This window comes from Chelmon rostratus, chromosome 13 (assembly GCF_017976325.1).
Source record: "Chelmon rostratus isolate fCheRos1 chromosome 13, fCheRos1.pri, whole genome shotgun sequence".
Lineage (NCBI taxonomy): Eukaryota > Metazoa > Chordata > Actinopteri > Chaetodontiformes > Chaetodontidae > Chelmon > Chelmon rostratus.
In genome coordinates this window covers 17,054,678-17,069,685 of record NC_055670.1, presented here as the reverse complement: position 1 = coordinate 17,069,685, position 15,008 = coordinate 17,054,678, and the positions used below count along the sequence as shown (strand labels likewise).

The 15,008-nt window shown below is 42.0% G+C and overlaps 2 protein-coding genes across 3 annotated transcripts; one reads left to right on the top strand and one right to left on the bottom strand.

Annotated features, from left to right (window-relative positions):
* Positions 1–265: 265 nt before the first annotated feature.
* Positions 266–3,554, bottom strand: c13h3orf38 (chromosome 13 C3orf38 homolog). 2 transcript variants are annotated; one of them, XM_041951199.1, is made up of 4 exons: positions 3,399–3,554; positions 2,962–3,137; positions 2,059–2,285; positions 266–1,160 (listed from the first exon to the last, which is right to left on the bottom strand). In XM_041951199.1, exons 1-4 carry the CDS (start codon positions 3,538–3,540, stop codon positions 797–799), a joined length of 909 nt encoding a protein of 302 aa, XP_041807133.1. In that variant the 5' UTR covers positions 3,541–3,554; the 3' UTR covers positions 266–796. The 2 variants fall into 2 exon arrangements, with proteins under 2 accessions (XP_041807133.1, XP_041807135.1); XM_041951201.1 differs by lacking the exon at positions 266–1,160 and adding an exon at positions 1,246–1,730.
* A 936-nt stretch (positions 3,555–4,490) lies between these two features.
* zgc:152951 (uncharacterized protein LOC569013 homolog) lies at positions 4,491–14,996 on the top strand. Its single transcript, XM_041950696.1, has 11 exons — positions 4,491–4,652; positions 6,378–6,617; positions 6,928–7,045; positions 8,325–8,477; positions 8,609–8,803; positions 10,342–10,415; positions 10,557–10,754; positions 11,020–11,157; positions 11,262–11,351; positions 11,753–11,896; positions 12,324–14,996. The coding sequence occupies exons 2-11, from the start codon at positions 6,378–6,380 to the stop codon at positions 12,450–12,452; spliced, it is 1,479 nt and encodes a 492-aa protein (XP_041806630.1). The 5' UTR covers positions 4,491–4,652; the 3' UTR covers positions 12,453–14,996.
* Positions 14,997–15,008: the final 12 nt, after the last annotated feature.

Below are 15,008 nucleotides of genomic sequence, written 5' to 3'. Positions count from 1 at the left end.
CTGGGCCATGAAGCTTGGCTGCGGCTGAAGAGGAGGCACTCTTCCCTGGTCAAGGCCAAGAGATGAAGGCTGGCCAGTTCAGCAGCCATTCATCGGTTCGCTGCCTAAATATTAGACTTTGAGATATATCCACCACAGACCTGCACATGATTACAAACCCCCTGTCAGCTTGTCTGACACAATACGAATTAGATACATCTGTAAACATTACGGCTTGACCTTTGTTCATCCCATAAAAGCACAGCAAGCTTATCTTACGGTCAAAATCAATTTTTATTGACTCTCTATTGTCATATGAACACACACATTTGTTCTGTTCGTACGCAGTGACCTACTTGTCATTACAGAGCCCAAGTGTCAATATAATCTGTATATTTGCTATGATACATATTTACAGGAGCACATCCACGTCTCTTTTTCCACAGGTTTCTCACACAAGGCACAGGAAGAAAAGCTTTGCTTTGCATCAGACAGTATGTTTCCGCAACCAGTGACAGCAGATAGCAGCAGAATTCTATAAGGGAACTTTTTCTCAAATTCTGCCATGCTTTTATGTTACAGAAATGACGTGTGTATAAAGGAGATTTGCATGCAATAGTGTCCACCTACCTGTTCACCCTGACAGAAATGTTAAACATAACTTTAGAAGAGAGGTCTATGCCAGGAGAGTTGCCAGATCGGCTCTCTGAAAACAACTGCCTGAGTAAACGTGTTTGGCCCAGTCACATGAGATAGACCAGGCTCAGTTAGACCTTCACAGAGTAAATAATGTAAAAGAAAGAGGTAAAGAGGTTCATCAACTGCAGAGAAGCTGCAGTTCTGTAGAGTTGCAACTCAAAGTCGGTGCTGCCACATCTGTCCCACCCAGAGCATCATGCCCTCTGATCTTCAGGTTGACAAACTTGATCTTCCAGCTGTTGTTCTCGAGCGGGGAGCGGATGAGGCCAAAGATTTGCTCAAAGATGCCCAGGCAGGCTCCATCTCTGTGGATGGTCCCGGCTACAGCCACCAGTACCAGGCCATGGGAGGAGGCCAGGACCTTGAGACCGTGAGGCTCCAGGTTGGGGCTGAGGAGGAGGCGCTCTTCCTTGGTCAGTGCCAGGAGACGAAGGTTAACCAGTTCAGCACCCAGGAACTCCTCCATCTGTTCGCTGCCAGCTCTGAGAGAGGGAGACACAGCTCTGTCAGCACAGTTTAAGTTAATTGTAACTATAGTAAAACACAGGTCAAGTTCAGGCCTATATGTGTAGGACTGTGTGATTATCACATCTTTCTTTTTTTTTTTTTTTTGCAGAAAAATTAAGTAATAAGTGCAGTGTTTATCTCACTGTTCCATTTGATGTACGACACTGTGTTTTGCTTTATTCTACCATTAGGAGTCACCAAATACAGAAAAATTCAGTTTTTAGTTCAGCTGGAATAAACCTGAAAATGGAAAATTATACAAATTAATAAAATGCAGATGGGTAATCATGAATTAAAAACTTCCATAGAAAATCTAAACGGTCTTGTGTGTGGGATTTAGTGGCATCTAGTGGTGAGACTGCTGATTGCAACCATCCACCCCTCTCCCCACCCTCCCCTGGTGGTAGCTGCTGAAAACACGAAAGGCACAATCTTGGGCCAGACTTTGGTTCATCTGTTCTTGGCTACTGTATAAACATGGTGGTGCAGCACGGTGGAATCCATGGAAGACGGCCCGCTCCCTCTGTACACAGACAGGCCTCATTCTAGGTAACGAAAACACAAGTCTAATTTTCAGGTAATTATACACTCATGAAAATGTAATTATGAATATTACATTCATTTCTGTCAATAAACCCCCCTAAGTCATGCACACCAGACCTTTAAATCTCAATGTTCTGTCTATGGTCCTTTACTCAGGAGAGAACCAACACATGATGAACATGTTGCCCCCTTCTCAGCAGTCTCTCTTCAAGCTAATTTGTAAACAAACCGTGCACAAAATACCTAACAGCGGTGAACACTGAGAAGCTAACAAACCACACAGCAACAGAAGCTTAAATTCAAAGTCCTTACTGTTAATGGCATCACTACCTGGAGAGGAGGCGTAGCTTCACATCTGGCCAGAAGTGTTGTGGTCCCCAGTCCTGAGGCTGCTGGCCCAGCGAGGGGTTCTGACTGTTAAGGAGCTGGAAGAACCACTGGCAGAACTGCTGGCCGAGGACCATTGGGTCAAAGCCCCCCTCAGCCTTTGCGCTTGTGGAGTCAGACACTCTGTTTGTCTCATCTGTCTCTCCATGAAGGTTCTTGTCAATCGCAGCCTTAAAGGAATGAGACTTCATTGGTAAACTCAAATACAATGCCAAGTTGTGCCAGGAGTGCTTCTCTGTAGACACTTTCCAATAACGCATGCTGTTAACCACTCATAACTGACATTTCCCTTGCAGGAAGACAACACTGCATCCCTTCTGCTGTGTCCTATCCTTCTTACATCTAAGGCTGAACTGATGGAAAATTGTACTGCATCAATCACTTTTTGTGAAAAAGTCCTGAAGCTTGCAATTACAACATTTTATCGAACACCCAATGCTTCCATCTGCCTGCATGGAACAGCTAGAGTAGGGATAGCAGCAGCAGAGACCCCAAAGGGAACAGAACAGAGCAGGTATCGATGACAACAGAAATGACACTGAGTACCTCAGACATAGCATAAAAGGTGGAGCTGGGAGGGAGGTGGGTTTTTAAACGGCTTGCAGAGGAAGAATTGAGGGTAAGCAGGACAGGACATCTTAAATAGGGCGCCCTGTTTCAGATATGCCAATAGAGTGAGAAGCAGAGAATTGGATGAGCTGTCAGCTGATGTGTTGCTGGTTTGAGATCAGCTGAGCCATCAGCTAATGAAGCTACAATACCAGTTGAGCTTCACCTTCTCACCCAAACGTTTAATTCCAGAGATTCAACCATGCCAACATCTTAATGGTGGCTGGCTGACCTTACCTTTCCAGACGACCACAGCTCCAGCGTCCTCTTTATCAGCTGGTGCTTCTCGGTGTTCACGGGCATCGCCACGCCCTCTTTGGCCAGGTATCTGAATATGAGGTCTCGATGAACTTTCTTCCTTTTCAGGAGCTCCTCGGCATTTTTAGTGAAGGAGAGAATTGTTTCCACAGCCTCTATACAAACAGATGAACATAACGTCCAAAGAAAATTTGATGGTTTTATGATCTGATCACAATGTTTTTGAGAAAAATAACGTCTCAAATGCCAGTTTTGCTATCCCTGGTGTCAGCAGTGGTCAGCTAATTTTGAGAAATTGACAATTCATTCTTTCCTTATCTCATTCATTCTCTGTCGACATATGAGAAAGTGTACTGTAGGTTAAGGTACCCTAGCTAACTTCATCGGGTAACGATCGCGTAGTGATTAAAACATACCTGTAACATTTTCCACGACTATCAACTTATTCGTGACCGTGTCGCTAAGTGAGAGTATGTCGCATTTTGACATTAACGTCAGTATTTTCATACATCCAGCGCGCTCTGTTTCTGACAGCCCTGGCATCTTCTCAACCGACATATGAAAACCTGGGTTTGTCTTCCTGTTATGCGTGTCCCACGAGGAAATTGTCCGTAACGAAACAAACATGACTCGGAAAACGTTCCGTGCAAAGCCGGTAGGACAGTACAACCAGCAAAAGACAAGCGCATTTGCTGCCTGGAATGATGTAGGAATTATTAGAGTTTCAAGTTGAATAACCGAACCGCACGACCTTAACTACTTTATCCTATCTTGTTACTTTCTCCTGCTCACTTAAAGTGTTTTTAGTGTTTAAGACTCATTATACTTTTTCTTCATTTATCAACCCAACATCCCTGAGAAAAACAGATCTTTCAGAAGGTTTACAACAAGAAATAGTTCACAATGATTTTGACATGGGTTTTCAGTTACTGTACGTTCCATGTTACTGTACGTTTCCAACACCGGTGTTTGCAGCAATGATTATGTTCGATGTTTACCTGTGTCTATATTCAAAATAAATGCTTAAATGCTTAAATCTAAGTAATGCAACATTTTTGCACATTTTCATGTTATCAATAAATTCTTGCTAATTGAGCAAGCCGCAAAAAACATACAGGCATCTTTTAAATCCACACAGAATCTCTGATACTACTACCACTACTTCTACTCCTACTACTAAAAAGAATAATAATAATAAGAAGAATACGAATAAGAGCAATAATACTCGGAATAATAACAATAACTTAAAGATCATCCAAGCGCATTGTTTCCTAAATCTTTGTTTCATTGGCTAAATAATTATTTGTGACAGGTGGGCAGCTGATGCTTCCCCCTGTGCTGTCAAACGTATGATGTGGTTTGTGATGGCAATTGAGTCTATAGGCATTATAATGTATGGTCAACAGCGCTCGATGATGGAGTTTACTAGGAGCGGTGAAGGCATCGTAAGACAAGATAGCCGCTAAAGCAGCTAATATAGGCTAGCCTGCGCAGTGATGATTGCACTTACTACCAGTGCTGCTGGGTAATTTAGCTGCGAGACGACCGACCTCCCAGCTGGCGTTACATGTAATATATGTATTAACTAATATGTTTTAATTAACAGGGCTAAGGGTATCAGCTGTGCGATTTTAAATTGTACTCCGAGCGAAGGAGTTAATCGCTGAAAGGTAACGTACCGTTGTCATCATTTGCTGAATATAATGTTATCCTCAGCATTAGCTTGTTAACGCCATTCCGTAATTTAGCTAGGACAAGGTTAACGCTGTTATCCATCATTAGATAGTGTAACTTAGTGTAATAATTGCATCTTTGTTGATAGTTTTGGCGCTTATATTGCTGTACGGATAGAGAAACAAACATCTGTCCCCATCCCGAACTCCATAAAAAACGTGGGTGATTGAGCATATCCTTGCATGTTATTAACGGTTTATGCAACTTAAAATTCAACTAATTACTTTTTCTAAAACAAGAACTGTCATCCTCAAATTCGGGATTGGCATTTGAAGAAATTATTATAACTATCAAATATAACCAACTTGAAGAATGTGGTAGTAGAATCACGTAGAAAACAGTAACATTACTAAACTAGTTCTAGAATTTGAACATTTTGAAGTGAAGTCTCTGCCGGGGAAATATTTGTATTTGAATAGTCATATCTCGCGTCAGCATTCTTTATGTAATTGCACTAACTACTGGTATTTTCATTAAAGAAAGCAAAACTGTTTAGAAAACAGGACAAAGCATGGGACCTTGACCAACTTTTATGAACAGGAATGAACAATTAACAAGGAGATCTTGATAAGGGTAATCCAATATTGACTGACTGCTGGCCTGAAGTTGCATCAGAATGAATGAGGAACTTCATAAATCCAACTTCGTACAAAATAAGCCACTAACATTTCACATAGCTGAAATCACATTGGCCTGCTGCCAAAACAAGAAAATGTTCAGAAATGAGCTGTGAGGAAATTGCACCAGTCAAAGAGTTTCTTAACTCCTCATAATTTCCTCTCTAGAAGTTATAAAGGACTTTGAGATTGCTGGTATAAAACCGTCAACTAGCAAGGAGAACATCACTCTATACTGTGATTTATATATCATTAAAACTACAGAAAGCGGAACACAGCAACTTCTCTCTTGTGCAAAAGCATTTGGAGTATTGTCTCCTTCAGAAAACAGAAATATACATGCATACTGGAACCAGTTAATCTCAGTCAGAATAATAGTTTTATCATTGTGTGTGGGTGAGAAAAAAAGGTTCCTCTCTCAAGTAGTACGTGTAAATATACCAGATATTAAAACATTGCTCAGGGGGTAGAGTGGTTGTCCACTTATCAGAGGGTTGTGTATGTGTGTGAATGGTTATTACTCATAATGTATGAATGGATGAACGCTTGTTCTTGTTGTAAAGTGCTTTGAGTGGTCGGTAAGGCTTGAAAAGTGCTCTATAAATACACTCCATTTACATAAAGCTGTGTGTACATATACATGTGTGATTATACAGTATATACTGTATGCACAGTATCTACACATTTGCACATGAAGAACAAAGCTGGAAATGTGTGAAACCACAAACCCAGAAAAAGTATGCAATACCCTGGGTATACAATACACCAATATAATAGTATGTATGCAACATGCTTCTTATTTAAATAGAGTCTTAACGTAGTTTAGGTATATTGGGTAAAGCACCTACTGTGTGATCTCTACTTACTCTGTAGCAAAAAGCAGAAGAGGAAGACAAGGGATGAAATGTGGGTACATTTGTATGCATGTAAAACAGTTTTCCTGGAAAAGCATGGGGCTAAACCGGTTTTCTCTGGAAGGCTAAAGCTTAAAACTCTCTCTTTGTTATTTGTTTGTTGTTTGTTATCTTTCTGTTATTTCTGCAGATGGGGGAGTGTAAGAGCAATCCTCTGGGCCGGGTAACGGTGTACTCCATCCAGGGCTGCCCACACTGCATGAAGGCTAAGGCCACTCTTGGGCGTTTGGGAGTACCCGTATGTGAGGTGGATATTGGAAGACATCCAGAGCTAAGAGCCAAGGTGAAGGAGCTGACGGGACGCAGCACAGTCCCTCAGATCTTCTTCAACAACATTCATGTTGGGGGCAACGATGACCTACAGAAATTGGTGAGAAGGAGTGAAAACACCTTTAAACAGTGTCAAAAAAATCATAATTGCATCTACCAATGTTGTAAACGTACACAGGAAGTCATGCAGTTAGGAAGCAGGACCCTTGCTTGCAACACCATTGCACTATACAAAAAAAAAATTAAAACAAATCTCTGCCTGGTTGCATCTAGCAGTCGTGGTATTGCAGTATGTGCTTCACCGTCTGTTACCTCCAATATTTCACTTTCCTTCCTTTCAGCCAGACTCACCTGGCCAGCACTCTGAGTTCACTCTTGTGTGTGCGTGTTGATCTGTTTCACCTCCACAGGCTCCTGAGGAGCTTCAGAGGTTGGTGAATCTGGTCAAGGAGGAACCTCTTCCAGCAGATGCTCCCCCACTACCGGAGGAGAACCAATCAGAGGACATAGCTGGGGAGACTGATGGAGGTGAGAGATTTATTGGTCTAAAAAAAAAGGTTTTTGCTTTGCCTCCACATGTAGGAACAGTCAATTAGATTACAGATGAGAAAAATAAGTCTTTTTCTGCATCGCATCCTGCAGTCGTTAAAGCCTTAATCTGTTCTTAATGTACTGCTCATGGTGTGTTTAAACGATTATTGAACAGTGTTTTCTGTCTCTGGGGTGGATTCATTGCTTTATGTTGAAGTTTTCGTTTGAAAATGATCAGTTTCAGATTGATTTGCCCTGCTCAGAGATGTGTTGTCAGATGGCGAAATGAAGCGCACTGAGGGAGACATCTCCTTAATGTGCGGTATTGACTCTGATGAACTATACTTAGAACTATAGTTACTACTAGTGCTGCCATATATGAACATGGTGGTATTTTAGGCAACTGTGTGTGTGTGTGTGTGTGTGTGTGTGTGTGTGTGTGTGTGTGTGTGTGCACGCTCATCTCCTGACAGTTAATACAGGATACCTGATACTCTGGATGGATACTCAGTAACACCAGGCTGCCTCATTATATGTGATCATTAAGCTCCCTACAGTGTGGAGCCTTTTGTGGGCAGAGATTTTAATTTAGTGTTAGCTTTGATATAACGATTGCAACATCACTAGTTAGCAGCAAGCTAGCAGCTGGGTTTTGGCAGAGGGGTGCTTACAAATGCTGAATTTATTCCTTCATATTGAAATCATAATGTCAAAGCTTTCATTCTATCCGTCCTCTCCCCCTCAAAATTTTTGGTTATAACTTTTATGATACCACGTTGGATGTTTTTTCTGCAATGTAAGCCAGCTTTGGCTGCTGTGAGGTGTGTACAGGCCACTGCATACCCCAGTGTTAATGTGGTGAAAAAGACTCGTCAGGCCAAGCTGACGGGCCATGTCTAATGTAAATGACCCACTTGGATTTGATGCTGTTTAGCCCAGAGCTGCAATGATTAATCGATTAGTTGTCAACTATTCAATTATTTGCAACTATTTTGATAAGCGATTAGTTGGTTTGAGTAATGTTGTAAGGAAAAAAGTCAAAATTTTCAGATTCTAGCTCCTTAACTGCGAATATTTTGTGGTTTCTTCTCTTCTCTTTGGCGGTAAACTGAAAATCATTGGGTGTTTACAAAACAAAGACAATTGAGGGCGTCTTCTTGGACTTTGGGAAACACTGATTGATGTTTTTCACCATTTTCTGGCATTTTTTACACCAAACAACGTATATTTTTGTGTTTTTGTACATGTGTGGCTTGGCACATTCCCGCCCTCGCAGAGATTATGTGTGAGAGAGATGAGTTTGCCGACCTGGTAGAGGACCTCAAACATGCCGGTGTGATTGGCAGTCATAGGAGGGGACTGACATTATACAAAAAGAGCTTCTCAGGTGATCAACTGGTTGACTGGCTGCAGAACGAGAAGGGCATGGGTAAGTAAGGCTATAGACCTGTAGTAAAACAGACAAATTCATTAAACTACCTCAAAGGAGCTCCCTGATTCATACAAGGCACAGTCAAATCCAGCTCTATCAACCCTTGACTGTGGCCGTGTGTGTGCCAGCCAGGGCTGAGGCCTGTAGTGCTGGCCAAGCTTTGTTGCAGAAGAAGTACATGGTCAGTGTGCGTGGCTGTGGGCGGCAGGACGGCAGCTTTGGAGAAGGCAAAGACACCATGGACACACTGTACAGGCTGCTGGAGGACGACCCTCACTCGGCCCTCAACGCAGGACAGACGGCATCCTGCGCTCCCATCCCTGGTAGGTCAGGACTGGACAAGGCTTTGGGGCACACACGCATCGCTTCCCAGGTTCACGCTGACGGGTCCCCTCCAGTGCTCTCTAACCGCTGTCCTTTCTTTGCTGCTGGCTTGGTATATGATCCTTTTGGGTTGGCTTGGGTTTGTGTTTCATGTCAGTGAGCAGTGTGGTGGTAAGAACTGAAGCAAGGGTTAATGATATATCTCATAATGGCCTCTCAATTAAAAAAGAAAAAAAATAATCCAGAAGTGATTTCCACTTCCTGTATGATGGTGACGATGCAGCATGAGCATTAATATCTACAGGAACCACCTGTAGCATAAAAAAAACCCAACAACACACAACTGAAGGTCCATTTACTACCTATTTGCAGAGCTTTCAGCTGTAAATCGTGGTCCTCATCAGTGAACAAAGGCATATTGAGAGAAATATTGTGGTTAATTCAGTCCTTCAACTCCATGAAAAAGCTCAACAGTACCCTGAAAAAGCCTGATTTGATTCTGATGGGAACTGAAGAAAAACAGGAAAAATGGCCTGAAAATATATATCACCAAAGCTCTATTTCAAATCCACGTTCTGCTTTTCTGCGGGTTTGGTGGCCTCCTGTGATAGATTAATACCTTCAAGCTTTTTCTTTCTTCTGGGATGGTGGTAAGACGTCTTGCCTGGCTCTGTGTTGCTGTTTTTGTAACAAATGGAATGTTGCACACCTCGAGAGGCTAACTAACAAGCTGACCCGTGCTCTACAACACCGAGGCGATCATAATCTGCTTCTGTTCGTATGAGTGTTATTGTGCTCGAATAACGCAAACACTTTTTTTCTTTTAAATTTATCTGCAATGCTCTTTTCTCACAGGTAATGTTTCCTTACAGTGATCTCATTTGTACAACATCAAGGTTCACCTGATCTTTATGCAGTTTGTCCATTACTTTTTTCCCCACTGGTTTATTTCACAGTGACTTTAAATATACACTTGCTGCTTCTGTTACAGCGCCCAGTGACACCCCGCAGATTGTGGCCCAGCTCTTTGTTAATGTTTTGAAATCCAGCTACGCGCTGTGTTCTTACATTTAAACAAAACGTGGAATATGTCCTTAAAAAATATCTGATGATTCTCATGATTCTGGGGCTAATGTGGAATGCTAATGCTAAAGTCAAAGTATATCACAGCTCCTACCAGTCAGATCATGGTTTGGTTTGTCCCACCAGAAAAAACGACTGAAAGTATCAAACATTAACAACACATCTCTCTCTATATCTCTCTATCTCTCTGTCTCTCTGTCTCTCTCTTGCCCCTTTTCTCTTTGTCTATCACTGTCTGTCTGTCTCTGTCTCTCTCTCTCTCTGTCTGTTTGTCTCTGTCTCTCTCCCTCTATCTCTCTGTCTCTGCCCCCGTCTGTCTGTCTCTCTCTCTTTATGTCTCTTTCTCTCTCTCTCTCTCTGTGTCTGTCTGTCTCTGTCCCTGTCTCTCTCTCTCTCTATTTGTGTCTGTCTCTGTCTCTCTGTCTTTTCCTCTCTGTCTCTCTCTCTCTCTCAGCTGCTGAGCTCTCTTTGCTTTTACGGGAGATGATTCTAAAATTGTTCTCGGAGCATCTCTCTGCTGATGGCAAGGTAATGTCCCCATTAACTCAGTGCTTGTTTTCATCTGTGTGTTTGGTATGGCTAAACCAATGACAATCCTGGCTTACTTTACCTCTGTGAATTTGGTGAAAACGAGTGTGTGTACACAACGTGCCGTCCTTGCTCCCGCAGTCTGTGGACTACAAAGGCATGTCGGTGAACCCTGCCTTTGAGCGCTACTCTGAGCTCGCCATTCAGCTGCAGAGGGTGGAGCTGCTGTCGCTGAGTCGGGAGGAGAAGCTGGCCTTCTTCATTAACATCTATAACGCCTTGGTCATCCATGGAAACCTACGCCTGGGGGCCCCCACCAACATGTGGCAAAGATACAGAGTAGGACTACACAGATGCACTTAAAACTCATTCCACAGAGTCTCTAATATAGTATACAGTATTTCTATTTACCCAAATTATATTATACATTATTTTACATTCAGACTGGAATATAAAGATAAAGCATTAGCATGCTAAATGGCATGAATGTCTGTGTTATCTCAACTTTTTGTTTGGAAAGATTTGGGAAAAAAGGTTACCTTTTTGATATTGTCTTACCATTCGATGCTGCTTTAAAAATTCTTGATTCTGTCCCAACGTGTAGTTCTTCAACTACGTGAGCTACCTGATTGGAGGAGAAGTGTTCACACTGCAGGACATTGAGAATGGTGTTCTGAGAGGGAACAGAAAAGGCGTCGCACAGCTCCTGAGACCCTTCTCCAAAACGGACCCGCGGCTACAAGTATTCAGACATTCTGTTCAATCACAGCCTGAACACTTCACCGACTCACCAGTGCCAAGTTTTACATGAAATAGTAATATTTCACTTCCCACTTCGTCCACTAGGTGGCACTTCCAGATGCTGAGCCTCTCATTCATTTTGCCTTGAACTGTGGCGCCAAGGGCTGCCCACCAATTAAAACATACACTCCCCAGGTAAGCAGATTTTGAAGAACACTGGTGCGACCAGACTTAGTTGGTTTTCCTGACAGAATTATCTGCTTGTGTTGAATGTGTCAACAACAACAGATACTGTTCAAGCCTTGTGTTTGAATGCACTTTTTATATCGTCTATGTTTACAATACATTAGCTACACTTGTTGACTTGTTGTTATGTTAGTGTGTCTGGAATAATTACAACAACATACAAACAAAAAACTATGTTAAGTTTGCATGTTTGTGGCTTGGAGTTAATGACCCAGCATATTATTTAATAGTTGATTTCTTTATAAACTGATCGATTGTGAAGCCGAAATGTATTTACTGATTCATTAGTTAGTATTGGGAATGTACTGGGGGGCTATCTACATGGTCTGAAACAAATTCTGATCCATCAGGACATTGACAGCCAGCTCCGCACGGCGGCTGAGGCCTTCCTGGAGAACGACGACGGCTGTGTGGTGGATTCTGGGAAAAGAGAAGTGCGACTCAGTCAGATATTCAAGTGGTACAAAGATGACTTTGGAGGCACTGATGAGAAGGTAGCTTTGACTCCCAACTGATTTATGTTTGTATTTATAAAAGCACACTTTCTGCACTTGATGTCACAGCGATGGCTGCGGACTGAAATGTGGTTATTTGTTGCTGCAGTCATGTTTGAGGACCAAGAAAAGTTGCGAAGTCTTGTCTTTTTCAATCAAAACTTAAAAGCAAATAATACAGACCTTGATTGTTTTGTTTAGCTTGTTTTATCCCGGCTTGCAGTCTTATTCACAAAGTCAGTCAGAGTAAAAGTAATACGCCAGCGACAGAGGCAATGCAGTTGACATCTGTACATCTGCATGTCACAATTTATGATTAAAATGGATATACACTGATGAAAAGAGCTGGTGTATAAAAGCACTGATACCACCCCAATAACCCTGAACCTCACTGTGTGTTTTCTCTTCCGCTGCGTCGCTCTGGTAGCTGCTGAACTGGGTGGTGGAGCACATGGGCGACTCTCCGAAGAAGACCAGCCTGCAGGGCGTCCTCTCCGCCGGGAAGACCAAAGTCCGCTTCCTCCCCTACGACTGGAGCACCAACAGTACCCACTGAGCACGCACACGCAAATACACACACGTCCTGCTACACGCTCTCACACGCCTCTTCACATCTGTCCACTTTCTACTGAGCTGCACCTACTTTAAATCCAAACGGCTGGTGTCGACGTGCTCGCCTAACGCAGTCTGCCATGCAAATGGTTCTGTTCAAACTGTTAATCCAAGTGGTGAGAGGGGCTCGTTTGCACTCTACCATAGACTCATACTTCTCTTGCAGGCTTATCCTAGCTTTATGCTCTTACCGTAAGTCCCCACACCCTCTGTTTGGAAGTCATGTTCTGCATATGAGTTGTACATTCAAGTTGCATTGGTTTGAAGTAATAACACCTGAGAGCTTATTTTAGAAATCAAGCTGCACACAGAAACTACAGCAGCATGATTCATAGGAAGCATCTTATGCTTGTTAAGCGTGTTATTGACATCCGTTATTAATGTCTCATGTAAAATGTCAAAGCCTGAAAATTGACATGCTTTTCCACATCATATTTTAGAGTAACTTAGAAAGCCAACCAAAAGCATGCTGAATAATAGTAACAATCATCAATATGGCTTCTGCTAGTCCTTGTTTTTAAACACCATGTCAGCAACTCAGGAGTCATTGACTATCACGATCTGTCGAGCACAGCACTCGTTGGGCTATTCGTGTGGAGCGTTTAATCAGAGCAGATGGAGACGATAACTTGGCTGACCCAAACACACTGCCTTGACAAGCCATATCAAAACCCTTTGAACTTACAGACTCGCTCATGTTTACCAGTTTCTGCAGACTCCCCATAAAGCCGCTCCACCGTTTCAACGCCATTTTGAATCTGCAGATGTAAACAAGTTGTTGTTTTTCTACAGGGAAGGAAAGTAATAGCTGTTGCGGTTTTAACACATAATCGAAATGGGACATTAGTGCGTACGCCCAGTGGATATTAAGCACTGAAATATAAACACAACTCCGCTTGTGGCTGGAAAACACCAGATGTCAACTTTTGTATCCCCTGAAGTCTTTCTTTGTGGAAGGCATCCTTTTGTAGGATCCAGTCTCTGAATTTAAAATCACACAGCGACTGTGTTCTTGTTTAGGGCGTACAGACAGATGCAGAACGGTGGCTTTCGCATGTCTTGATCAGTTTCAATTTCTAAGCCCTTGTGGTGTTTTCCGTTTCATTTGAACCTACCCCCTCTTTTTGATCCAAGTCTTCCATTTTGAATTGGAAAAGTGCTCCTGCTGTGTTTTCAGCACAGCCGTTTATTAAAAGATTATAATACTGCGAATTCTTGAAATATTTATCCAACCTGCACCCCTTCGCACCATTGCACTTTGCATGCACCTTTGAATGCTCTTGAGACATAATTGTACCGCACTCCAGGGTGTCTGAGGGAATTGAAAAAAAGTCTTTAAAATATTCTTCATTAGTCAACTCAGTGGTCATGGATACAGTTAAATGTAGCAGTTTAAGTTTGGATTAGTTTGCAGGTTTGGGTGTGCTGAGTTTGTGCCTACACAGGCCCACGACACTGTACAAGCATCCTTTTTTTTCCCAATTTTCAAACCCAACTTCATTGTTTATCCATCATACTGGGCCTTAAAACTTTGTAAGACTTCTTTGTTTTTAACATGATACATGTACCAGTGTGATGATCACAGATGAAGTTAATATAATTACTGTATATAAGGAGTGTGTGGCTTGGAAAAAACTCAGTTTAGGGTTCTTTTCTCTGTTTCCGTAATTCAAAGATTTACTTATCTCAGGTCAAAGAAAAATGAGAGCGGAAACATTAAGCTGTTCGATGCAATTAACGCACATGTCCGTTGCATGTTGTGTATAGTCCTTATAATTTCATGTGCTCATTCTGCATTCTGCCATTCTCCCTTTTGTGAAGACTTTGTCTCATGCACATTACTGTAACTGTCAGTTTCTTTTCCTCTCAGCTACAAGCAGCACCAAAGCATATGGTTAAATTAGCATGTGTTAAAACTGGAATGCATTTACGGCATGAGTTGCTGGAAAACTGTTCAGTCTTGAATGCTGGCCTGTAGCAGGGCTGCCTCTGTCACTGCTTTGTTTCTAGCCTGTAAGCTCAGCCACTAACAATAGTTGGACCTTAACACGTACCCCCACTTTGACAAACAAAGTGTCATTTAGACCTGAATATCAGAAAACAGCAGTGTAAACCCAAATATTGTGAAGCTGGTCATCATTAAACTGTCTACTAAAATGTGCATCGTATAGTCTGAACAACAGACTGCACTTTTCCTGTGAATACATGCCTTCAGTGACAAGTGCACCCTTGGTTTACTAAACTTAACTCCATTATTCAGTGACTGAGAGTGAAACAAAAAGGGGAGGTTTTATTCACTATATTGATGAGTTCTGTCCTTTTTCAAAATTACCTCATGTATCAGGAAAATGTGATGCAAAAACTTTTTTAAATAAGCAATTCTAATTTAATCATTATATTTTCCTCTTTCCTGGGGTTAACAATGAAGCAATATGTTTATGAATAGTAAATATGCAATGCTGAACTTAAAAAATAAAATATATTATGAGCCTGTCTGCTG